The sequence below is a fragment of the Oratosquilla oratoria genome, chromosome 43 (genome assembly GCF_046742065.1).
Source record: "Oratosquilla oratoria isolate Oo_2021 chromosome 43, ASM4674206v1, whole genome shotgun sequence".
NCBI lineage: Eukaryota > Metazoa > Arthropoda > Malacostraca > Stomatopoda > Squillidae > Oratosquilla > Oratosquilla oratoria.
In genome coordinates, this window is record NC_134819.1 from 95,970 (window position 1) to 122,876 (window position 26,907).

General features: G+C 38.7%; 1 protein-coding gene across 1 annotated transcript; it reads right to left on the minus strand.

Annotated features, from left to right (window-relative positions):
- Nucleotides 1-1,872: 1,872 nt before the first annotated feature.
- On the minus strand, nucleotides 1,873-26,633 carry Vps24 (vacuolar protein sorting 24). The gene is made up of 5 exons (XM_076179617.1): nucleotides 26,382-26,633; nucleotides 21,310-21,370; nucleotides 20,742-20,921; nucleotides 2,589-2,800; nucleotides 1,873-2,107 (listed from the first exon to the last, which is right to left on the minus strand). The coding sequence occupies exons 1-5, from the start codon at nucleotides 26,424-26,426 to the stop codon at nucleotides 1,946-1,948; spliced, it is 660 nt and encodes a 219-aa protein (XP_076035732.1). The 5' UTR covers nucleotides 26,427-26,633; the 3' UTR covers nucleotides 1,873-1,945.
- Between the last annotated feature and the right edge of the window lie 274 nt (nucleotides 26,634-26,907).

The following is a 26,907-nucleotide window of genomic DNA, read 5'->3' on the forward strand; positions in this document are numbered from 1 at the left end:
TGCATGAGACCTATTGCCTCAAGGATTTAAGTCAAAATCATTTGAATGGCCTGTAGGTCATTTAGCAGAGATTCTGTAGTTGCCTGGGATGTGAAAGTGCTGTGCCTGGTCTCTGAAACTATATAAGAAATTTCTTAAATAAAGATTTCTATCACTCAATTAGTCCATTGCTCTTGGTCTCTCTTATAGATGAACTCCTGCTTTGAATCATAAATAAATTACTTTTCCATCACCACTTTATTACATCCTGATCTTAAGCACTTAAATTGATAAAGGGCCTTTTGGTATATGAATGTAAATTTATATTATCAAGCAATATAAAATGCAGTATATTGAAAATATTAACTCCTCAAATTCTGCAGGCTTGGTCAAGCATCTTTCTAGAGTTTCAAGAACTATACATGTCTTCCTAAGAAATAAATGATGAGCTTAGAAAACTCAAGTGACCCATTATCTTGAATAAATAGAATTTCTATACAGAGCTCCTCCCTCTATTTTGAGTTTAGAGCTTACATGCCAAATACCTAAATTCCATGGACAGCTAGTTTCCAAAGCACCTATCTGGTTAGTTAAGATGCATAAAGAGAGCATGGTGCATAAAATCTGCATTTAATAAATCAATAGGAAAACCAAGTTTAAAAGATGTAAATAATTTCATGCTCCTTTGTCATCCATTAATTAAGACAATTCTGATGATGTCAGGGCACAAGACTAAATCTAAAATCATGACTTGACATGCTTTGAGACCAACACAGCAGTGGTATGTGTGCTAGAATTGCAACATTTTGATGAATATACAAACCTGGATAAATGTGCACCTGGCCCCTGCATTGAATAAATCTGTTCATCATAAACTAGGAATTCTACAGCATTCAGAAAGACAGCAACAGCTACCAAGTTGGCAATCAGGTCTCTAAGTCAAAACTTTGGGCCTTGGGGACTGATTGACAGCCTACAGGATTGCACCCCTAGTGGGGAATGAGAAAAAGGCATAGATATTTTGTCCAGGATGTAGTCAACTCCATCTTTCGGACAACAGTAGTAATGTGTGTAGGCACATCCAATTACCATAGCATTCACGTTATCAACAGTGGACATTATTCTGTGTACTAATATACGAAAGGGTTCATACAAAAGACAGTACCTGGAGCATGTGTTTTATGCTTGACTAGCAAAATATGATTGCATTATCAAAGTGTATTGATAACAGATATGAATGTGTTTTAATTATGATGAAAGAGTAAGAGATGGTTGCAGAGGAGGAAAGAAAACATTTCTAGCTATTTTAACTATTAGTCCACTATCCATATTTGTGACATCAAAATATATATTTTTTCAGAATAATATTCACAAACAAACTGTATGCCAAGGATATCTAAAATGTTATCATCAATTTTATGAAAAAAAGAAGAAATAAAATAACTTATACCTTGGAAAGCTAGTGATTAAAACTCGGTTTTCTTGAAACATATCCTTTCACACTTACTCTCAAGTCACAGCATTATGATACTTTTAGTTGGGAAATTGGTCTCATTTCATATAAACTTTATCAAGATTTAGAGTATATCAAAGATAAACTGTGAATCCATTTACTACCATGTGCTGACACACCATAAAATATTTGAGAAAAATGTATCATTCAACCTATTCTATCTTCAAAGGCTTTTCTTTAACATTTATGTGTTAAACAACACATTTCTCTATACCCTGCAACTGGTAAAAAGAGCTAAATGGTAACTTGTTATCACACATGATTTCTACTATAAAAATTGTTCCAAAAGAAACAAGTTTGGCACCAGTAAAGATTTCCTCTTACAACACATTTTGGACTTAGAAGCTCCAATATTTGGTATCATTTGAAAAAGGCTGAAGTGGAAAATTTCTGGCTTTATTTACCATAACCAAGAACAACTAAGTGACACTGGTGACAAATGCATGAAAGAGCTTAGCTCCTTAGTGCTTCGAGTCGACTTCTCATTTCATCTATGTCTTCTTCCGTTTCTTCTTCTTCAACTGGAAGTGCTGCAGCACCTTCTGGTTCTGGCAAGGCATCTTCAACCATTGCTGGAGTCTTGCCAAGCTGTCCAGCTGTGATCTCCCAAAGTACCTGAATTATATAGATAATCATATATATATATATATATATTATAAAATTCAATCAGTCAATTCTAACACAGGCTCTACTCTTGTATAAACACTGAATTATAACAATTATAATTTCATATGTTACAACACTTGCAGATATATTCATATATGGTCTGACTTTATCATTTGATGAAAATATTAATGTCCCAAATGTTTTACCAAAAGATCTAGATTCCCTAATTTTCTCACTCCAGAAATACATACATTTGAGTACATATATTCTTTTACTCTGAGTGGTCCAGGATCTAGTATGAAACTAACCCTAACATAGCCACACTGAGTCCCTTCTATTACTTGAAGCATGGCAAGGATGTTCCTTAATGGCTTGTAACAGGCCCAACCATTTATACACACCAAAGTGTCACAAAACCTTGTGATTTAAAAATTATCAATGTAATGAATCTCCTGTTATCCCCAGAATTCCTGGTAAAAACTCGACAAACCTTGTCAACTTCTTCATCAGCTTCTTCCTCTAGTTCCTCTGGTTCAAGTGCATCAAAAGTATCTTCCAGCATTTCTTCAATAATTCCAGCCTTCATCATTTCTCTTGACATATCCTGCATAGTCTTACTAATCTCTGGTAGCTTGACGAGCTCCTGCATAACCTTCATTACTTCTGTAGACTGCTGCAAGGCACCAGAAACTCGCAATGTGGCTGCAACATTTGAAAAACATGCTTGTGTTACTTGGAGATTTATTCTCTTAGCTTTTATGAAATTCATGGATATGTTTATGTACATGTAGAAGAGACAGGATACAAGGTGTGAAAGAATGATTTACAAAAATGCCTCATGATAATCATTACTTGATTTGAAACATGACGGGGCTAAAATACAGGGAGAGAATATAACCATAGAAAACTGTACACACCTCTCCTTTAGATCCATTAAATCAGTCATACTTTGGGGGATTTTGGGGTGCACCACAGCTGCTTATCATTAATCTATATTAGAATATAAAATCTCCACTTATAAAGGAATGCTAATACTTTTATACTACTCGTACTGCTATCCCTCATTTATGCTGTGGTGGGGAAAACAATGCAGCCATCATGTATAATATAGAAAGGGACTAAATGAGATGGAGTGAAGGGACTACATATCTCCCGCTTTATACTTTCCTCCAATGAAAAGTCAAGGTTGAAATAAGCAAAATCACTTACATCCCCTAACCTGTCACTACAGATTTCCTTGCAGAAAACAATATCTGTTTACATGGAACATTAGAGTGAAGTAGACTGCAAGAGACACTAAGGTCTACAGTACACTAGTCTCTGCACTCCAAGGGTGTGGCAGATGTTGATTTACTGCTTGCCATTCTGCCAAATCCACCTCAGTACATGTTTCTCTCCCTTTCTTATTTCCCATCTATGTGCTATCTGATATAGTTTTTTATATAATAAAGGAAGCAGATTATCACAATGATTTGAATGTCGGCACAATCACTCCTTTATACACTCTCCTCTTAGCATCTATTCCCAAATGTCTATTTTTCATTACACTTTTCAATCCCCTAAGGCATTTACTTGCTTCTCTCATTCTACCTTCACCTCCACTCCTCCCTTTCCTGCCACATGTGGTCCCAAGTATCTAAAACTATCCACTTCCTTAGAACTCCCTTAATACTCCGTTCCCATCTGCTGCCATCCTCTCCCTTTCTACATCTCATCACCTTACTTTTACCCACATTTACTTTCAACTTCTCTCACACCTTCCCAAACTCCACAAATTTCCTCAATCCCTCCTCTGATCTTGCAAAAAGTGGAGTGTCATCAGCAAACAACAACTAGCTTATCTCCCATTTTTCTCCTTTTTCTTTAACCATCTCCAATCCCATACCCCATTACCCTTGCATTTACCTCCTGCACCACCCCATCCAAGTACATATCAAACAGCCATAGTGACATGACACATCCCTGGCAAAGTCCCATCTTTACCTTAAACCAATCGCTCTCTCCATTTCTGATTCTAACACAGGCTCTACTACTCTCTTATAAACCCCTTAACAGCTTTCCTCCTATCCCATGTATCTGCAATACTTCTCAGTGCGTTCCTGTCTGCCCTGTCATAAGCCTTTTCCAAATCTATAAAGGCCTAAAAAACATCCTTATCCTTTGCTAAAGCTTTCTCACATATCTGTCTTACCACAAAAATCTGATCCACAACCCCTACCTTTCCTAAACCCACTCTCTTCCTCACCAATTACTCCATGTTCCTATCCTAATCCTTTCAATCAAAACCTTCCCATCTACACTCAACAAACTGATTCCTCTGAAACTACTATGATTACACTCACATTTGTCCCCTTTTCCCTTGTAAGGTGGAACTATATAAACACTCCTCCAGTCCTCTGGTACTCTACCCTCTTTTAGACAAACATTAAACAATCTCACCAGCCAGTCCACCATCACTGTACCTCCCTTTTTTAGACACTCAGCATAACACCCATCTAATCCAGGTGTCATGCCTGCTCTCATTATTCTAATAACTGTTTTCACCCCATCTTTTATTTCTTCCCCATTTTCCCCATCCATCACTGTCATTTTCTTAGTGCCTCCCACTGTAACCACCTTTCCCATCCTATCCTCCTCCACATTTAGCAACTCCCTAAAATACTCTGCCCATCATCCTCTTACTGCTGCCTCTTCCATTTTCATCTCTCCATCTGCACATTTTACCTTTTCTTCTCAACTTGATTCCTCTTCTCTTCCTCTCTTAATTTCTTTTTAAAATGACTGTTATTACTTTCAAAATTTTCTGTCATGCTCTTCCCCATTTTACATTTGTTCTCCTTTATCTTATGTTTTACTTCTCTTTTTTCTTCTTATCTCTCATATGTTTCTCATCCTATTTTGCAACCAGTCTGTGAATATTTGTTTCTTCTCTTGTACAACCTTTGCTTCATCATCCTACCCCTAACTACCTTCCTTCTATTTCCTCCCATCCTCCTTGTTCCACACACCATCTTTGCACACCTTGTGACTCTCTCCTTGAAACATCCCCATTCCACCTCCACCCCTAGCTCTACTCTATCTTTCACTTTCTCCTACTCTTCTCTCAGTTTCTTCTTGTACTCCTTTACCTTCTCATTTAAGCAGTTTACCGACTGCTGACTCTGAATGTAAACACATCTGCAATTGACCTCCTACTATTTCGAAGAAATTATAGATCTATTGAGCCACTGTCTTCAAACCTTAGCTGAACACAGCAGTAAGCACCAGGCATCAGTCTTGTGGTATAAGTAGTTTTGAAGGCTATAGGACTCAGTCAATATTTGCCATTTGAAAATCCTATTCTTGGCCAAAACCCCCCTGTCCAGTGCTCCGCCCATGTGTATGATGTGTTTTAACATCTTACCCATGTCACTGCACCCCCACTAGCACCAATTGCCTACATTCTGCTATGTTGCTGAAGCAACATGACTTATTCTTGACCTACCACCCTCACCGATATTGATGCCAACCTCACTCTCCATGATGATGAGGACATCACTGAGCAACATTGGCCTTCATTGCCAATGCACGAGCAACATGTTGGTACCACACCATGGCAGCCACTGCTCCCTACTACCCCGCCCACCACTGCCACTGCTACCATCATAGCCCCCATCACCGCTTCCACCCCCACACCACTGCCACCAAACAATATGCAGACCAGAATTCAAACACAAGTAAATCTTATTCTCCAACTTATAAGTTATTCAGGCACAACAAGAACTGTAGGTTGTGATCCTCTACATCTGGAATTGGTGGTGAAAGAAACTCGGGTGTTCTTGGCTTTAATTCTCCTAGCATAGATCTAACTACAACTTACATGGCAAGCCCTCAGGAAGGCTTGGAGGGTTGCCAGAAACATATTATAGGCATATATTTACAAGGCTTGTCATATGAAGAATATTTGGAAAGTTGGGTTGCCTTGGTTGACGGCCAATAATGTGCAGATGTTGACCCGAGACAGAGCTGGGCCCTTTGTCTCATAGAGCTCTTGACCTGAGATGCCAGGAATCTTTTGTTGTCAAAGGGGGCATTGTCAAGAAAGGTCGGTGAGCTTGGTCACAGAACAATGGGAGTTCCTAGGGATATGCTAGTCTTGTCACTGAAACCATATCTTGTAGCATATTGTGCGTGCATGCATGTGCATGGTAGTCATTAAAGTGTTGCATACATTAAATATAACAGAACTCCCAACCCATGGCTTTCAATAATTCACTCTCTCACTTTCACCCTCACCCTCTCTCCCATAGTTTACCTCCCCTAGTTGCCAATATCTTTCCTGCCTTTGCTCCTAGAACTACTTAAGGAAAACTCTTCTTCCATGAGAACCAGACCATGAATACAAAACTTTACTGGCTCAATCCAGAGTTAGCTGAGGTAGAAATGTCTGTTGTCACCTCTCAGTATGTCTATATTTCTCATAGAGGTACCGAGACCATAGAGAGTGCCACGAAGGGTATTTCATTATCCTTGAAGCTTGACATTCAGGACTCAATAGATCACATAAATTCCCCACATATCTCATCACTGACTACTCTGTCAGCATTAACCTGTCTAAAGCAAAATCCTTCTGGATGAACTGGACATCTACCACTGTGCCCATCCCCAAGCCTGCCACAGACAAGTTCAGGCCTATTTCACTCACCTCCTGTTTCTGTAAAGTCCTTGAACGTATATCCCTTACTCACCTTATATTTCAACTACAGAATTAGCTATCACCACAACTGTATGGTTTCTTACCACAGAGGAGCACACACCATTGCCTGATGGACCTATATTCCTGCCTCGCCCTTACCAGTGTGGTGGCATTTCTTGATCTCAAGTGTGTTTTCAATGTAGCCAATAGGGAGATTATTCTTGACCAGTGCATCAAATTTGGCATCCAAGGCAATCTCCTGAGGTGGATCTGTGGCTATCTCTCAAACAGGGCTTCACATGTACTATTACAGGGAACATACAGTACCTCCAGGGAATTTGAACTTGGTACTCCACAGAGTGGGGTTTTAAGTCCCTTCCTTTTTAATGTCCTGATGCACTGCCTGCTATCCCTTTTTTCCAATATTACTGGCACAAATGTTTCCTGCTATACTGATGATATCTGTGTGCACTCCACCTCTGCTGCCAACCTATGGCACCTTTGCTCTTTCTGCAAATCTAAATCTGCCCGTGGCCTCATCCTTTCCCCAGAAAAAAATGGAGTATTCTCTCCTTGGGGTCCTGGAACATTGCCTGTATTCACTGCAGGACACAGTGTCATCCCACCCTGTGCACAGTCCCTGTACCTGGGAATGCCAATATGCATCACTTCAGCCCTGCTCAATAGCATATCCATCCCATCATCCAAGATCTCCTCCACCAGCTAAAACAGCACTTTATCTCCTTTAAATGGCTCACCAACAATGCTGCTAGACTATCCATCTCCTTGGCAAGAACCACCTATGTTGCCTTCATTCAGTCAGTCATAGACTATCTCGCCCAACTCTCCAAGACCATCTTGATAACTTTAGAAAGATTCCAGAACAGTAATGTGGTACATTTTTGGATACCCCACCTCCACCATAGTAGTAAACATGCAGACCAAACTTAATCTTCCTTAAGGGGACTGGCTGATCAAAAGATGAAAATCTTTATTAATTGGGTTATTGCACAGAAATTTATGCCAGGAGTTAGGGACACCATATACATCTTTCCTAACCCAAAAAAACTAATCTGCAACCCTTTCATGCTTTGCCCCCCCACCTCCCTTTCAAAAAAATTGATAATTTTGAAATGGCTACTCCTCCTATAATAATTGCTCTACATGAATGAAACTAATATGGTGGAAGGACCTCATCCAGACCTTCAAACTAATAGAGAGAAATTTTAGTTAAAGTAATTAGTTTGTGGAATTTTAATTTTTATATTTTTTCCCACCCCATCCCCCTTCAAATAGGGAATTTTTTTTTGCAAAAATTAACCCTTTCAGACATTAAAAAAAAACATTCTATTTCATCAATCAGGCAGATTTAGACATATTATGTGTGAATTTTCATTGAAATTGATTAAGATGTTATGGAGGAGTAGAAGTTTGAAGGTATAAAACTTAGGTTTTGAGATACGGGCCGTCAAAGTTTTCACTAACTTTGAACCCCTACATACTAATATAAATAAGGGATATCATGGCATTTCCTTATTCAGTTTTTTAGGCTTGAATGTTGATAATATTTAGAATAAAATTTATTCATATTCAGTCATATATGTTGATGTCCAGTCATATAATCTTCTGTCTTCTGGCTCCTGGTCCCCACCTGCATTTTAGGCAGGTTATTACATTAGGGTGTCATAGTTGCCATCACTACTCATTGTTGCCAGGTTTTCAGTTGAATGTTCCAGGAGCATATTCTTTTACACTTTTCTTTTTTTTTTTTTTACAGTTTTGGGTTTCTTCTTTCTCAGACTCATCAACTGTCTTTGATCTTCCTGCATCATTAGGGAGTGGTCAAGGGATGCAGAGCCTAATTTCAGGGCTTTCAATAAACTTGCCTGCTGGTACCCAAAATTGTGATCCAAAATTGTTGCTTGGCACACAAACTGCAGTCTTGATGCCCCAGCAAACTTGGTCTTTTGAGCTCTCTTCGTCACAGTCTCCACTCATTCTTCAGTCTTGTCCCCATCCTCTTCTATACATGATTGATACATTCTAATTTGTTGACCTTGATGTTTTCGTAGGGGCCACGGTCATTGTTCAGTGCACAAACTGCATTGTAGGCGCTGGAATCCCTATCTCCAACAAAGTTGACGTATCGGAATCCTAGAGACTCAGACCATGCAAACATTCTTGTAGCTCCTTCTTGTTCCACTCCTCCATGCTGGGGTCTATATATAACCTCTGGTACAGAGACAGAGTTGCCAGAAGTCACTAGCAATAGCACTCAATCATTACAAATTATTGTTATTTGTTGCAATAATATATATATTGTACTAACCAATACATATCATAGGGCCGAGATGGGGTCGAGTTGGGGGGAGGAGGGGGTTTATTAGCCATAACTACGAAAATAAGGCGAATTTTGATTAAATATTCCGCATACAGACTGTCGATTGCCATACACAGATGTAGAAAATTTTTCCCAGTTTTTCATTTTTTTCCCCCAATTTTCATCGATTCTTGACCAGCCGGTCCCCTTAATTTATTGAAATACATACCAACATCTCCTCCTTCAGTGTCAAGAACCTCCATTCAACCCATCTAGCCCCACACTATTCCTACGTCCTAAGAACTTCACTTGACCCCACCGCATCCCAACTTCCACTGGGTCTTGGCATCTGCACGCTCATTAACACAGTGTGCTCCGCCTTGCAGCATCTTCACATCAAAGTTACTATGGCTGAGGTTGATCATGGACTGCCTCCGTGGAGGATTCCACAGCCTAGTGTCACCTTCACACCCACTTCAAAAATAGATCCACCACTCCTCCAGAAACAACTAGCCCTGGAACACACTGCTGCAGTGTCCTCCTCCATTCCTGCTGCACACTGTCTCTATGTAGACAGGTCCTTGCAACCAGACAGTAGCACAGGCTATGCCACCTACTCACCAGATGTGGAGCCACCTGAGGGAGGCTGGGTTGGTCACAGGTTACCCAACTCATCCAGCTCTATGTACTGTGAACTACAGGTAGTCCTGCTGGCTGTTAACCTACTTTGTCAGCAGCAATTGAATGGTGTGGTAATATATGACTCCCATTCTGCCCTACAGGCCATCTCATTTCCACAGCACACACATTGCCCCCTCATCCATAACATTTTACAACAGTCGCAGCTCAAGAACACTCTTTCACCATAAGATTTATGTGGATTCTCTCCCATGCTGCAATCGCTGCCAATAAAAAGACAGATTTCCATGCCAAAAATGCCTATGAACTGCCATTGCCCAATGATGCCACACCCTCCTCCCTTTGCTACATGATGATCATACACTCTGCCACTCTTCTCACCACTCTCCATTGCATGAATGCTTAGTACACACAAAGTGTATCAATACAACACTAAGACCATTTCTATCTCTCCCAAGGCATCACAAGCATGGATTCTTCATTCACAGACACATTATCATGACTGCACTGCTTTCCCTGGGTTACATATCAATCACTATGGCAAGTCTTTGAGGTGGGGGGGACATACCACACTACTCCACCTACAAGCTGTGTGACTGTCCTAATGCCAACATTCTCCACCACAATTGCCTCAAATGTCCCTCAATAAGAGACCTATTGCCCCATAGCCAAGACTTAATGCATGTGCCACTTTCTCTTAACTTACAATAATTCAGACACTGTTCTAATTTGACATCCACACTTTGGTGGATGAGCTTACCTCACCTTGATTACCAATATATTTCACCTTACAGGATGTAATGGCACTATCTAGTATTGGTCTTGTGGTCTCTTGCAGTCCCCTTCTTTCTTGCATTCTTATGTTCTTATTACTGTTGTACAGCTTCACTATACATAGTAACGTGTCCTGCATATCATGCATGCTATATATGAACAGAAAATACCTACTTTTTTTTTACCTAGTAATATTATACGGGAAGGAAGCTATGCTTGTAGTGACCCATCTTTGTATCTTTCAGCATCAAGTTTGTTCTTAAATTCTTGTATGGTTTTTGCATATACTATTGTTTCATCCAATTTGTTCCAGACATCCACCACTCTGTGTGGGAAAATATTCTTTTTCAGATCTCTTCTATAACTATCCTTTTTTGAGTTTCTTTTCATGTCCTCTTTTTTTTCTTTTATCACACTTTAATAAATCTTCTCTGTCAAGGACTTCCAAACCTTTCATGATTCTGTAAATGGCCAGTAGATCTCCTTTCTTTTCTTTGTTCCAGGGTTGGTAGTTCCAGTTTGGACAATCTTTGTTCGTATGTCAATTTTGAAAGTAGTTGGTGCCATCTTTGCCATTGCTCTTTGGATTCTTTCTAATTTCTTTACATTCTTTTTTATGCTGGGTTTCCATAGTGTCACAGCATACTCCAATCTTGGTCTTATCAGTGTGACTAATATTATCTTTACTATTGCCTCATCCAAGTAGTTAAAGGCCACCTTTATTGATCTCAGTAAATTGTAGGTTTCTTCGACTATTTTGTTAATATGCTTGTCTGGTGACATGTGTTAATAATTACTCCTAGGTCCTTTTCCGAGCTAACTTTTTCTTATTTCCTTTGTACCAATTTTATATTGCCCTGATTTTCTATTTCTACTTTTTCCAAACTCCAATATACTACATTTCTTGATGTTGAAGTTCACTGTACTAGGTTTGTTTGTTACTCTATGAGCATAATAAATTTATATAAACAAAACAAAAAGGCAGTTTACTCTAAGCACCTCCCTACATTCTGTCCTTTTCCTTTTTTCCATCTATCCTCCACTCTCAACTTACCTTCCACCAAAAAATTATCTGATATTCCCCTAAGAATATGTACATCCAAAGTTCTTCCTATTCTTCTCCTAGGTACCCTTATATAGTCCATTACTCTATCTACCACTCTTCTATCCACCACCCTCTATCATGTGTACTTATGTTTGACTTTCTTCCTAAACAGTGTGTTAGCTATCGACTTTCTTTTTAAACACACCTCCACCATCAACTCTCCACAACGAATTTTTCCTGGCACTCCACACTTCCCAACCATTCTGTCTATTGGTCCATCTCCTACTCTAGCATTGAGATCTACTAATACCACTACATTGACATTTCTCCCCAAACCCACTATACACTCATTTAAATCTATCCAAAAAGCCTCTCTTTCCTTTACACTCTTCTCACTATGAGGCCCCTATGCCAGCGGGCGGTGCCAGGAATTTTTAGTTGGGGAGGCTAAGGGGGGGCTGCACAAATTTTTGGGGGGCTAATAGTAATATGATAATACACATATATTATCCTCATTTCAGAAGGGGAGGGGGTTAATGGTAGGGCTAGCACTGATGGCTGACAAATCTTTAGCCATGGCAATTAAAAATTCCACTTAATAAAATTATTTCAATGAGTGTTTTAAATTTTCAATTCACTCATTTCAGTTGGGGGGGCTAATGGGGGGGCTGGCCACTTTTTTTGGGGGGGGTTAGGCCCCCCCAAGCCCCCCCTGGCACCACCACTGCCCTATGCACTTACAAAGACCCATATCTCCCTTTCACCTTCATCCACATTAACATTGAAGAAACCTTCTTCCACTCCACCACATGTTTACCTATATCTTCACTTACTAGTATAGCCACCCCTTCTCTTTAGTCTCAACACCCTCCCCACTGCACTCCCAAACTCCTACTCACCCCTCCCTTTCAACTTAGTTGCACTCAATGGTAACACATCCATCTTTCTTCTCATAAACATATTGCCTATCTCTTCAATTTTACTTTCATCTGTATCACATCCACACACACAAAAATACCCACACCATCCAGACACCAAAGCGAAAGGAAGTGCTGCATTGTGAGCATGCCTATCTATCCAATTTCAAAGGAAACCAATTGTTATTGTGCAGGATGGGTACGCTATGGTACTCATTGTGACCAGTAAAAGTTTTTCCAGTTCTTGAAATAAGTATAGTTCTGGCAAAATGGAGAAAGATAAAGAAGAAAAGATAACAAATGAACCAACTAAGAGAGGATTAGATGTAAGTATAGTAGAAAGCCCTAGAGGTGTCATCCCCAAATGCCATTGTTTGATAGATACTCCTAGAAAAAACCAAAGGTGGGAAAATCATGTCTTTTCAGGGTTTCAAAGAAACCCAGGTGAAGTAGGTAAAAGTTTAGATATAGACAGAGAAATTTGATAGAGTAATGCATTAAGAAATCACAAAGTAAATGACTTGATGAAAGAAATCATAGATCTAAAACTGGATTACCGAGCTGTACACAGGGGATTGATTACATTGCGCAAGAGTAATAAACAAATGATTAAAGAATTAAGTGACCTAAAGAATGAAATTGAAATTCTTAAAGAGACAAAACAAGAGAATGAAAAATGAGAAAAAAAAAATAAAAATGATGAACTGAAAAAGGAGGTCAAAGAGCAGTTGCAAGTAGTGTCAAGAAAAGTGGCAGAGTCAATCAAAGAAACAGACCTCATTGAAATAAAAAAAAAAAAAAACAATGGAAAAAAGAACAGGAAAATCAAGAAACATATTTTAGAGAAATATTACAAAAGCAGATGGAGGAAAATACAAAAGAAACAGTTATGAAAGTAATTAAAGAAAAGGAAAATTGGGTGGGAGATATAGTTGACAAAGGTAAGTGCATTGTGGTCCATGGTATCCAGGAAAAACATGATATGTATAGATACCAGAGAGAAAAGGAGGAGATAGAATTAGCTAAGGGATTCTGAAAGAAATAGAGGATGAAGGACAAAATCTCGATAAAGAAATCAACAGAATCCATAGGATAGGCAAACATTTCAAAAGAAAAACAACATAGATATCTAAAGACAACAACTAAGAACTCAAATGATAGCAGAGGAGGTATTATTGAAGGTGGTTAAACTGGCAAACAGCGAGAAATTCAAACATATATGGATACAAAATGAAATGAGTGATGAGGAAAAGTAGAAAGACAAAGCTCTCAGAATTGAAGCCAATGATTGAAATGAGAAGAGAACAGAGACGGAAAGAAAAAAAAAGAAAAGATTTGGAGAGTGCTGAACTTGAGATTGAAAAAATGGCACATAAAAAATATAAACTTAAACCAAAAAAGAAAAGAAAATATGAAAATAAAAGTGGCATACACAAATATTGATGGCATGATCTCTGGAATCAATGAACTAAATGACTATCTAGAAACAGAAAAACCTGATATCATGGGAATAGTAGAGACAAAATTGAAAGGACCTCTATCAACAAGCATAGTAGGACAAGGTCTATACAACCACTGGGTGAAAAATAGAACAGACAAGCAAGGAGGTGTCATGATATTGACCAAAAAGGGTCTAAATGTGACAATGATTATTGAAGGCCAAGGCAATGTAGAAGTAAGTATGATCAAAATTGCAAACAAAAAGATGAAAAGCAGAAAATTTGTAGCAGTGTATGTACCACCAAAAACACATGCGTGGTCGGACAGTGAACATTCTAAATTACTGGAAGAAACAATGAATGTGCTAAATGAGTTACTGAAACAGGGTGGAAACATAGTAATCATGGGCAATTTTAATGCAAAAGACATAATCTGGGAAGAAATGATAGTTAAAGGGAGAGACGAACTTTGGAGCAACATTCTACTGGATATGACCATTGAATACACCCTAACACAATGGGTTAAGGAAAATACTAAATATAGAACCAACGAGGAGCCATCGAAACTAGACTTAATATTAACTTCTGAACCAGATATTGTGAACAAAATGGTGCATAAAACACCAATTGGAAAGAGTGACCATATACTAATGGAGTTTGAATTAAAAGAAAAGAACAATGTTGATAGGAATGATAAACATAGAGAAGGAAGATTTATGTACAACAAAATGGATTTTGTAAAACTAAGAACATTTTTCCAAAACACAAATTGGGATAAATTCTCTAAAGAGGAAACAAAGATGGAAGACAAAGGGAACATATTCAAAGAAAAGTACAAGGAAGGAATTAACAAATATGTACCAAAAAAAGAAACAAAAAGAGATTTACATAAAATGTTGGTTTAACAAAAGGTGTACTGAGGCTAGAGACAAGAGAGACAAAGCCTGGAAAAAATGTAAAAAAGATAGAAAAACATCCAAATGGCAAACATAACATAAAACTTAGGAATGAATATGTTGTATATATGCAGGAGATGTGGGTCTTTGTAAGTGCATATGGGCCTGGCAGTGAGAAGAGTGTAGAAGAAAGGGAGGCCTTTTGGATTGATCTAAATGAGTGCATAGAGGATTTAGGAAGAAATGTCAATGTAATAGTACTGGGAGACCTTAATGCTAGGGTAGGAAATGGTCCAATCGATGGAGTGGTTGGGAAGTGTGGAGTTCCAGGAAAGAATTGTAGTGGAGAGTTGATGGTGGAAATGTGTCTAGAAAGAGAGTTGATGATAGCAAATACAGTGTTTCGGAAGAAAGTCAAGCATAAGTACACATGGAAGAGGGTGGTGGAGAGAAGGGTGGTAGAATGCTAATGGATTATGTAGTGGTAAATAGGATTATGATAGGAAGAATTAAGGATGTACATGTGCTAAGGGGAGAGGGTGGGGGAATATCAGATCATTTTTTGGTGGAAGGTAAGTTGAGAGTGGAGGATAGATGGAGAAAGAGGAAAGGGACAAAAGGTAGGGAGGTTCTTAGAGTGAACTCTTTGAATGAAAAGGAAAAGGAGAAGGAGTACGAAAAGAAGCTGAAGGAGGAATGGGAGGGAGTAAAGGATAGAGTAGAGCTGGGTGTGGAGGAGGAATGGGGATGGTTCAAGGAGGGAGTCTTAAAGTGTGCAAGGATGGTGTGTGGAACAAGAAGGACAGGGGGAAATAGAAGAAAGGGTAGTGAATGGTGGGATGAGGAAACAAAGAAGGTTGTAGAAGAGAAGAAGCAAGCTTTCACTGATTGGTTACTAAATAGGACGAGGGAGTCATATGAGAGGTACAAAGAAAAGAAAAGAGAAGTAAAGCAAAAGGTAAAGGTTGCAGAGAGGAGAGCAGATGTGAAGTGGGGTAAGAGTATGACAGAAAATTTTGAAAGTAATAAAAAGATGTTTTGGAAAAAAATTAAGAGAGGAAGAGGAGGCGAATCAAGTAGAGAAGAAAAGGTAAAAGGTGCAGATGGAGAGATGATAATGGAAGAGAAGGCAGTAAGGGGAAGATGGGCAGAATATTTTAGGGAGTTGCTAAATGTGAAGGAGGATAGGGAAGGAAAGATAGATGCAGTGGGAAATGCGAAGAAAATGACCGTGATGAGTGAGGAGAATGGAGGAGAAAAAAGGAAGGATGAGGTGAAGGCAGTTGTTAAGATGATGAAAGCAGGTAAGGCACCTGGTCTGGATGGATGCCATGCAGAATGTCTGAAAAAGGGAGGTACAGTGATGGTGGACTGGTTGGTGAGGTTATTTAATGTTTGCTGGAGAGAGGGTAGAGTGCCGGAGGACTGGAGGAGTGCCTGTATAGTTCCTCTTTACAAGGGAAAAGGGGACAAGTGTGAATGTAGTAGTTTCAGAGGGATTAGCTTGGTAAGTGTAGTTGGGAAGGCTTATGGGAGGATCTTGATTGAGAGGATTAGGAGAGGAACAGAAGGAGTAATTGGTGAGGAACAGTGTGGATTTAGGACAGGTAGAGGTTGTGTAGATCAGATCTTTGTGGTAAGACAGATATGTGAGAAAGCTATAGGAAAGGGGAAGGATGTTTTTTGGGCTTTAATGGATTTGGAAAAGGCTTATGATAGGGTAGACAGAAAGGCACTGTGGGAGGTTATGCAGATTTATGGGATAGGAGGAAAGCTTCTGGGAGCTGTCAAGAGTTTTTATGAGAGTAGTAGAGCTTGTGTCAGGATTGGAAATGGAGAGAGTGAGTGGTTCGAGGTAAAGGTGGGACTTTGTCAAGGATGCGTTATGTCACCCTGGCTGTTCAACTTATACATGGATGGGGTGGTGCGAGAGGTAAATGCAAGGGTAGTGGGTCAGGGATTGGAGATGGTTAAAGAAAATGGAGAAAAGTGGGAGGTGAGCCAGCTGTTGTTTGCGGACGACACTGCGCTTGTGGCAGGATTGGAGGAGGGATTGAGGAAGTTGGTGGCAGAGTTTGGGAGAGTATGTGATAGAAGAAAGCTAAAGATAAATGTGGGTAAAAGTAAGGTGATGAGATGTACAAGGGGTGAAAGTGGCAGTAGACTGGAAGTGAGCATTAAGGGAGAGCGACTGGAGGAAGTGGATAGTTTTAGATACTTGGGTGCAAATGTGGCAGGAAAGGGTGGAGTGGGGGTGGAGGTAGAATGTAGATTGAGAGAAGCGAGTAAATGCCTTGGTGGATTAAAGAGTGTAATGAGGAATAGACATGTGGGAATGGATGCTAAGAGGAGACTGTATGAAGGAGTGATTGTGCCAACAGCACTGTATGGGGCAGAAACATGGAACATAAGAGAAGAAGAGAGAAGGAGTTTGAATGTGTTTGAGATGAGATGTCTGAGAAGTATGATGGGGGTTACTAGGCTGGATAGAGTGAGAAATGAGGAGGTGAGGAGGAGAACAGGGGTGGTGAGGGAGTTGGGAGATGGGGTTAATGAAAGAGTATTAGGATGGTTTGGACACATGGAAAGAATGAGTGAAGAAAGACTAGTAAAAGAGGTATGGAAGGCAGATGTGGAGGGAGTGAACATGAGGGGGACGTCCTAGGATGAGGTGGATGGATGGGGTGAAGGGGGCTTTGGGGAAGAGGGGAATGTCTGTTGAGGAAGGACGGGAGAGGACAGAAGACAGGGGTGAATGGAGAATGGTTGTATATGGATGATGTTGTGATTGCATGAGATGGAACGGGCGGGGGGTGGAGGGTGGAGGTAGTGTGTGTGAGCAAAATTTGATGCAGCCTGAAGGGATTTCTCCCCGTCCTCTCCTTTTATGCAATGGGGGGACGGAGAGGGGGGTCGCCAATTTAATGAAGCGGCCTTGCTGTGGATGTGCTGTGTCTTGCGACACTGCTTCTGACCCAGGGCAGTGGACAAGGTGCAGGGATGACCCGTCATCCAGGAGGTGCACAGATAAGAGGGAGGGTGGAGGGGTGTGGAGTGTATTCAGGGATGGAATGGGTGGAAATGATTTTATGCCTTCCCCTATTTGGCTACCTCCCTGGTAAGGGGGAAAAAGCCTTGTTATATGTATGTATGTATGTATGCAGGAAAGAAAAAAGAGAGTATGAAAGGGATACAGATATATAAATGACAAACTAAAGGATAAGCATGAAATAGTGAAATTGCATGGAGGTAAAGAATAGTATTAATATGATTTTTTTTTTTTTTTTTTTTTTTGCATCCGACCTAGATATGGATCAAAAGGTCTCCTGTCGCCATGCTCCGCCTTTGTAATCCTTTGTAATATATAAATGACACAGAGATGGCAGAAGTTATGATCAGACATTTCAGGTCTGTTTTTACAATTGAAAGCTCACAATCTTGGGAAGATGGACAACAAGAAAGTTCACCCATGATGAAAGAAATACAGGTAACACAAAAAGAAATAAGAGACCAAATAAAAAACCTGGATGTCAGGAAATCGCATGGACCAAATGGAATTGCAAATTACATACATACATACATATACCAAGGCTTTTTCCCCCTTCCAAGGGAGGTAGCAAATTGGATACTGAAAAAGTGTATAGACGAACTGACAGATAAACTATACAAGATAATTGACTTCTCACTCAAAGAGGGAAAGGTGCCACAAGATTGGAAAGATGCAAACATAGTACCAATATATAAAGGAGGAAATACGGAAGATCCTACAAACTTCAGACCAGTATCCCTTACAAGCACAGTAGCAAAAATATGCAAAAAGGTAATCAGAAACAAATGGACCAAACACTTGGAAGAAAACAAAATAATAAACCCCAAACAATTTGGCTTTAGAAGTGGAAGATCGTGCACCACAAACCTAATCTGCTTTTACTCAAGATTAATTGAGATAATACAAGAGATGGATGGGCAGATTGCGCCTTCTTGGATTTGCAGAAGGCATTCGACAAAGTACAACACAAAAAATTAATAAGAAAAATTGAAATAGTAGGAGGAATTCAAGGTAAACTGTTGGAATGGATGAAGGATTTACTGGGAGAAAAATGAAACTGGTACTTAGAGACAAAAATTCAAACTGGGAAGATGTGAAAAGTGGCATCCCACAAGGCTCTGTTTTGGCTCCTTTAATGTTTGCCATATACAGACGCTCCTCTACTTACGTTCATTCGTTTTACATTTTTTCGATTATACGTTTGAACTGACTGTAAAAAAAATGGTAATTTTTTTTTGAGTGAATTATTTTAGTTTAGCGCGCTCTCCGTAGTTCAAACGATACTTTCGCATGATGCTGTGTCCATTGTTTACATGATACAAACGACAGACTGAACGTGCCTTGCCTCCTCCTCCTCCACCATCTCAATTTATGTTGCTTGAATTTAATTTATTTGAAATTAATGTTACAGTAAACTCGCGCTTATCCGAACGCGTTTTAACCGAATAATCGCATTAACCGAATATTTTCTCAATACGGTAGCCATCGCTGCATGAGGGGATGAGGAGGGATGGTTGCCATGTGAGTGAAGTGGCCCTGTGTCTTGTTGCATTGCTTCTGACCCTGGCAGTAGGCAGAAGACTGGGAAAACCCTTCATCCATGAGGAGCTAAGATGAGAGGGAAACAAGGGTGGAATGGGTGGGAGTGGCTACCTTTCTCATATGGGGGAAGAAGCCCATAGTGTATTTACCTAGATGTAATATACGGGAAGGGAGCTATGCTTGTGGTGACCCATCTTTGTATCTCTCCACATCAAGTTTTATCTTAAAATCTTGTATAGTGTTTGCACATACTGTTTCGTTGTCTAATTTGTTCCATGTATTCATCGCTCTGTGTGGGAGGCTGTTCCTTTTCAAGTTTTTTCTATAACTGTCCTTTTTCAGTTTTTTTCCGTGTCCTCTCGTTTTACCGTTGTCCCACACTAACAAGTCATTCCCATCTAAAACTTCCATTCCTTTCATTATTCTGTAGATAGTCAGCAAATCTCCTCTTTCTCTTCTTTGTTCCAAAGTTGGTAGATTCAATTTGGACAGTCTTTGCTCATATGTTAGTTCGGCGAGAGTTGGTGCTAGTTTGGTTGTCGCTCTTTGTATTCTTTCTAGTTTCTTAATATTCTTTTTGGTACTGGATGTCCAAAGTGATGCTGTGTACTCATTGCTACAAGTCTATTGGGAATATTGTTTACTTAAGCAATTTCGATATCTGCATATCTCACTTAGGTTACAAATAATACGAGTCAACAATGGATACAGGCCCCCAGCCATTGTTTATAAACTCAAGGTGGAGTGAACTTATGCAACTCACTCACCTTCAGGTATTATGTTTGTAAATTCTTAACTCATAAAAATGCAACACCCATCTTCTACCAGTCTTATAAAAGTCAAGGAATTTACCAGAGAGAAATGTGGTTGAGTCATTAATTAATCTGAGGTACATATGACTGGAATGTAATCTATAGCTATGGGCATTTCAAATGTGATCAATTGTTGACTGAGTTGATTAAGAAGTATCCGCTGGATTGAACCAATGCAGTCAGGTCTAAATGAGGACAGTAAGGTCATGCACCTCTATATACATTCCTCCCCTCTCCCCTGCTGTTTCCCCCTATGCCCTTGTTCCTTTCTTTTTATATATTTAACCACACTTTTATCTGTCTTTATTTAGTTTGAAGTTGTGAATACATGAAAGTACTTACTCTCTACAAGTTTCTCTTCTCCTGTGGTGATATTGTGTGCATGTTATGTGTATGTACGTGTGTGTATATATATATATATATATATATATAGATATATATATATATATATATATAAATATATATATATATATATATATATATATATATATATATATAATCTTGAAATACATAAACAAAGAACTATGATACTCACCCAGCTGTGCCTTCATCTGGCACTGGATGGAATTGAGGTGGGCCTTGCTGGTGTAGATTCGAGTGATGGCTTTTCGTGCCCTCACCACCTCCACTGCCAGGATCTTGCATGTGTCCTTATCTCCTTTTTTGGCTGCATCCTTCAGGGACCGCTTCACTTTCTCTTCCTCCCGCTGTATCGCTATGAGCATTGTAAGGGGTAAGTTATAGGTGTATTACTATCTAACCTCTTAACTTCAGTGATATCCCCTCAGTTGACTGAAATTGTCTAAACATATAGGAACTCAAGAGAAGAGCCCCTCCCCTGATTTTTTTTTCTTTCCTATGGTAAGTTTTTCCCACTATGTATTATGTCAATCTTTTGTAATGAACTACTTTATGCTTATTGGTATTCCATTTGCCTGTAATCATGCTGCATAGATGTCCCATAACAGGATTTAGTCATCTCTGTATCTTTAATCTAATGTCATATTTTCTATGCAATATGCTGATGAGTGTGTTGTGATATCATGAGAAAGCAAAAGAAAGAAAAAAAAAAATTGAGCCCAGAAATAAATTATCATGAATACCTCTGATTTGGCGATCCAGTTGATAGCCTTCTTTCCTCACCCTACTGCACCATTCATTCACCTTTCAAAAAAAAAGAAAAAAAAAAAAAAGTTAGATAAGCAAAACTTCTGAGGTAATCATTATCATCATTCCTATTACCAGACACCAAAAACCAAAGTTGCAATCACAGCACAATAGACAGTGTACATTATCATACACTGTTCTACATGTATTCACCCCTGACAACTCTATAAGAGCTCTTCAGTGAGTGACCCATGGGTTGAACCAATGGCCTGGGAGCAATTGGTCTCTTGCAAGAGAGAAGTGAGGAAACAAACTGAACGATTGCTATTGTTAGACTGAAGCCTAAAGGTTAAGCACTGGAACCAAATGATTAGTCAATGCCATCTTACATTTTAATATGGAAAAAATAAAGTCTTACATTCTGCAAAATACATTCATATTCTCTAAATTATACACTAAATATTCTCAGTTATCAACATGATTTGGAAAAGCTTAGAGAAGAAATGTTATGCAGTCCATTCTCCCAAACCCCAAGATATCCACTTCACTTTGTGCAATATATTGCATGACTCACCTAAAACAGATACAAATTGGTGTTGGAATGAAAGACCTTAATAGATATATATAGTCAAACCACCTTGGTCTGAGATGAGCAAGGAGGCCACAGTTGAACTGTGAGGTGTGAAGTGAAGGGGGGTATGGTGAATGAGACTATGCTGTAAACTTGCCTAATTCAACTCAGTCCCATACCATTCTCAAATCATTAAGATGTTTGATGAAGTGATTGTAGATAAATAGAAAAATGAAGCTCCTTTTGCATGTAACTTTGATACTAATTCTATACTACAAAGATAAAAATTGGGAACTATTGTGTACATCAAGTCAACCTAACTTTTACTCAGACTGGTATGGTGTATGGATGGTTGTACTTTTAAAATTTTCCACTCTGTTGAATGCCTTCTATCATTAGAAAGTGAAATATTACAAATTTCATAGGCTGTGCTTATGAAAATTACTGGTAGATTTTAGAGATTAAATGAGCCAGATAAATTAATTAGAAAACCAAGGCAAGTTCTACTTCCTAATTGTAGAAATAATCTATCAGGGCTGGTGAAAGGTTTGAAAATACAATTGTAAGGTTCAAAGAAAAAATTGAAAAACATATATGAATGTAAGGCCCTAAATCAGGGGTTCTCAACCTTTTCCTGTTACATATCCCAAGAGTCATCAGACCATCGACTCATAATCCCATTAATCTGACATGGAATATAGAATAGTGATATATTAAGAATAATTTAATATACAATGGTAATGCAATGGATAACAAATGGTTCAAATTGCAATGACTTTATCCATCAGTTAAGCATTAACATAAAAAACAATGTACAGTGATACTATGCATGCAGAAGTGAAACTGCAGTTACTCTATTATCAACCATTATTAAAGTTAAGTGTAAGGATGTTTCTTGGGGCTTTTATGGATTTGGAAAAAGCTTATGACAGGGTACATAGGAAGACACTGTGGGAGGTATTGCAGATATATGGGATAGCAGTCAAGCTGTTAAGAGCAGTCAAGCAGTTTTACAAGAGTAGTAGAGTCTGTGTCAAAATTAGAAATGGAGAGAGTGAGTGGTTTGAGGTAAAGGTGGGAATTCACCAGGGATGTGTCACATTGACATGGCTGTTCACTGTATAAATAGATGGGGTGATGTAAGAGTTAAATTGTTAATGGGCTGGGGATTGGATATGGTTAAAGAAAATGGAGAAAAATGGGAGCTATGCCAGTTATTGTTTGCTGACAATGCTGCACTTGTAGCATGATCAAGGGATGGATTAAGGAAGTTAACGACAGAGTTTGGGAAGGTGTGCAAAAGAGGGAAGTTGAAGATAAATGTGTGTGATGAGATCCACAAGGGGAAAGGATGACAGCAAATTGGAAGTGATAATTAAGGGAGAGAGGCTGAAGGAAGTGGATAGTTTTAGATATTTGGGGGTGAATGTAGCAGGAAAGGGAGTGGAGGTGGGGGGGGGGGGTAGAATGTAGATTGAGAGACGTAAGTAAATGCCTTGGGAGATGAGAAAATGACATTTGGGAATGGATGCTAAGAGGAGATTGTATGATGGGGTGATTGTACAAACAGCACTGTATGGGGCAGAAACATGGAACATAAGAGAGGAAGAGAGAAAGAATTTAAATGTGTTTGAGAGGAAATGTCTCAAAAGTGTGGAAGGGATTATTAGGTTGGATAGAGTGAGAAATGAGGTGAGGAAGAGAGTGGGGGATGGAAAATGAGTTGGGAGATAGGGTTGATGAGAGAGTATTGGGATGGTTTGGACACATGGAAACAATGAGTGAAGAAAGATTAGTAAAAGAAGTGGGGAAGGCAGAGGTGGATGGAGTGGACATGAGGGGGTGACCAAGGACGAGATGGATGGATGGGGTGAAAGGGGAATTGGGAATGGGGGGGATGTCTGTTAAGGAAGGAAGGGAGAAGACAGAAGATAGGCATGAGTGGAGAATGATTGTGTATGGATGATGCTGTCATATATAGAAGGGAGTGGGTGGGGGATGGGAGGTTAGGGAGAATGAGTAAATGATATTTTGACACAGCTCGAAGGGATTTCTCCCCATCTTCTCTTTTTCTGCATGATGGGATAGAGAGGGGGGGGTCACTGATTAAATGAAGCAGCCTTGCTGTGGATGTGGTGTGTCTTGCTGCATTGCTTCTGACCCATGGCAGTGGGTGCGATACAGAGATGATCTGTCATCCAGGAGGAGCCAAGAAAAGAGGGAGGGGTGGTGAATGGGAGTGGAGTACGGGGGAATGAAATGGGTGGGAGTGGATTTATGCCTTTTAACTTTGGCTACTTCCCATGAAAGGGGGAAAAAGTCCTTGGTATACGTATGTGAAGGCTCTTCCTGTTTTGTGCAAACACGTTTCTCAATTCTAGGAACAATATTAAAAAGGTATAATTGAAGGTCATGTTCCACATTAAGCTATACTCGATGTTTAGTTTTCTCTTTCTGCAGATTTGGTATTTTTTTAAGAAGTGCACACCTAAGCAGTATAACATTATAAAATTAAATATTATTTTTGTAAATTACAACATATCAATGTAATAAATATTTTTCTTGGCAGATATCAATATCAGAAAACATTGCTAAAGCCTATACAGAAATGAATGAAGTTGTTTCAACTCCTTTAGACATCATCTTTGTTTTGATAGATTCAGAGGTTGGAGACAACGATAATGACCCTGATGACCTCTAGAATTACAGGTACTGCATGACTAACTACAAGTTAGGTTGGGTAGATAGGTTAGGTTAGATTAGGTTAGGTAGGTTGGGTTAGAATAAACGAATTTATTATACTTTAATTCCTTCAGCCTCCGCCTCTACCAAAACAAAGATGGCGTATCATTCAATCGCCATGACTTCATTAGTTAGTAAATTGATTTTAGCAACTTTTTTGTTATTGATTTCCACCAACTAAATCTCATGTTAACATATTATAATTTACAAAATTAATAATTAATTTTCTATTGCTATATTGCATAGATGTGCATTTCTAAAAATTCACTGCAGATTTAAATGTTTAAGTAATCTTTCATTAGTCATCTATGTACCTCAGTAAACTGTCCCATGAACCCCTGCGGGCTTGCGATCTCCAGGTTGAGAACTTTTGCCCTAAATATTCAGGATCAAATATTAGTGTAATCACCTTAGTTTCTTGTGTGCTAAGTGCCAAAGATTAAGCAAAAATCAAGAAGTTGCCATTTTTATGTCACCTGATGTTAGAGTATACTTATCTCTAGATTGTGCAAGCACTGTAGTTCTACTTGAAATGCACTTTGAGATTACCATCATACAACAGGTATCTCAGCTATATAAAGGTTCCACAGACCTAAATGTTAGGTAAATATAGAGTATCACTGCGACACTAAATTTAAATTTTTGTCATTTCAATGGAATGAAACAAGCAGCAAAAGTGAATTGATAGTGAATATCATACTGGGTAACTGATCTGATAATATCAACCATTTGTTCTACTGATTAGTAAACTTTTCCATGTCACACAGATAAGAGCTGTGCTATAATCCCCTTCCCCCTTCTTCCATATAATACTGAAGGAAATCTGGGAATTAGAGGTTATTGTTTGAAGTATTGTACAATACTATATGCTTGGCAAGTTTTTTGAGTTCTGTACCAGTAACATGCAAATGCACTTTTCACTTCTTTTTTTTACATTCAAAATATCTATTCTTTTTATTGAATGGCTAGGTTAGTTCGGGACCTATTGAACAGTGCAAGTTTCATGTTACTTTGTGTTTCTGGATTTTTTTTCTTTTTTCAAATGTTCTGGTATTCTAGTGCTCAAAAGATGACTTCATTTCATCCTTTGTTTTGTACCAAATGTTTTCTATTTTGCCAGACAGTTATGGTTGTTACTTGAAAATGGACTTGTTAAAATAAAAACTAAGCTATGCTAAGGTAAAGTTGTTTTTAAAAGCATTTTGTTGGGCTTCCCATTTCATTCCAATTGGCTCTGATCTACTTTCTACAAAATCTATTCCATTTCCTACTTTAGTGAAACTTAAGTTATTCATCACATTTGCATTAATTTCCACACTGTATTTTCTAGTGGATAATGAAATTAACATTATTCTATTTCTATCTACAGAAATATGTGTAAAGATAAGCAATATTTTATCAGTCACCTCTAACAATGACTAACAGAAATGATACGTAACATATACTTGAACACTTTCCTTGGGAAAAAAAATGAATGACATGACTCTTTCTTTGGTCTCAATAGCGACTTCCAGCATTCAATATATTTTATATTATATACCACCACGGGCCCTGTCATTTGTAATAAGGTAAATGAAACAATAATCATCCGACAAGTAGGGTAAGGTAAGTCCAACCTTATTTCTAAAACTTGTGAAGATTACCTCTATTACAACTATAGGAACACTCATATCACATTGTATGATTGCGTAAAATACACACATTTTGTTCTAACATTGCTTGAGTACATGTCAGACTTAATTCGGATTTTCATACCTGCTCTTTGGGGCTTTTTGATGTTGTTTTGGAAAAGAGACCCATCTTATTTTGGTTGCGAGTTTAACTTCCGTCTGAATCATGTCCACTGGCTTCAAGAAAAAATAGATATATACGTATATATATATATATTCTCCACTATTTATATTATCTAGTACTCACAATTAGTGTAATCTATGTAGATATTTTATATGTAAACAAGAGACTTTAGTTATAATGTAAGATGAAAAAAATAAAGGCAATAAGTTGTCAAATTCTACACATTCACAATATATGTATCAAAATCGGACGTAACTTGTCAACAAAATTAGCATCTTTCATAAGTTGATGTACAATACAAAATGTGAAATGATAAGGTAAAACATTTCATATGAATTTGAATAGCATAAACTCGTACATACATACATACATATACCAAAGGCTTTTTCCCCCTTACACGGGGCGTAACAAAAAAAGAAAAAGGGCATAGAAACCACTCCCACGCACTTTATTCCCTACATATCCCACTCGCACGGGCTCAAAGCCC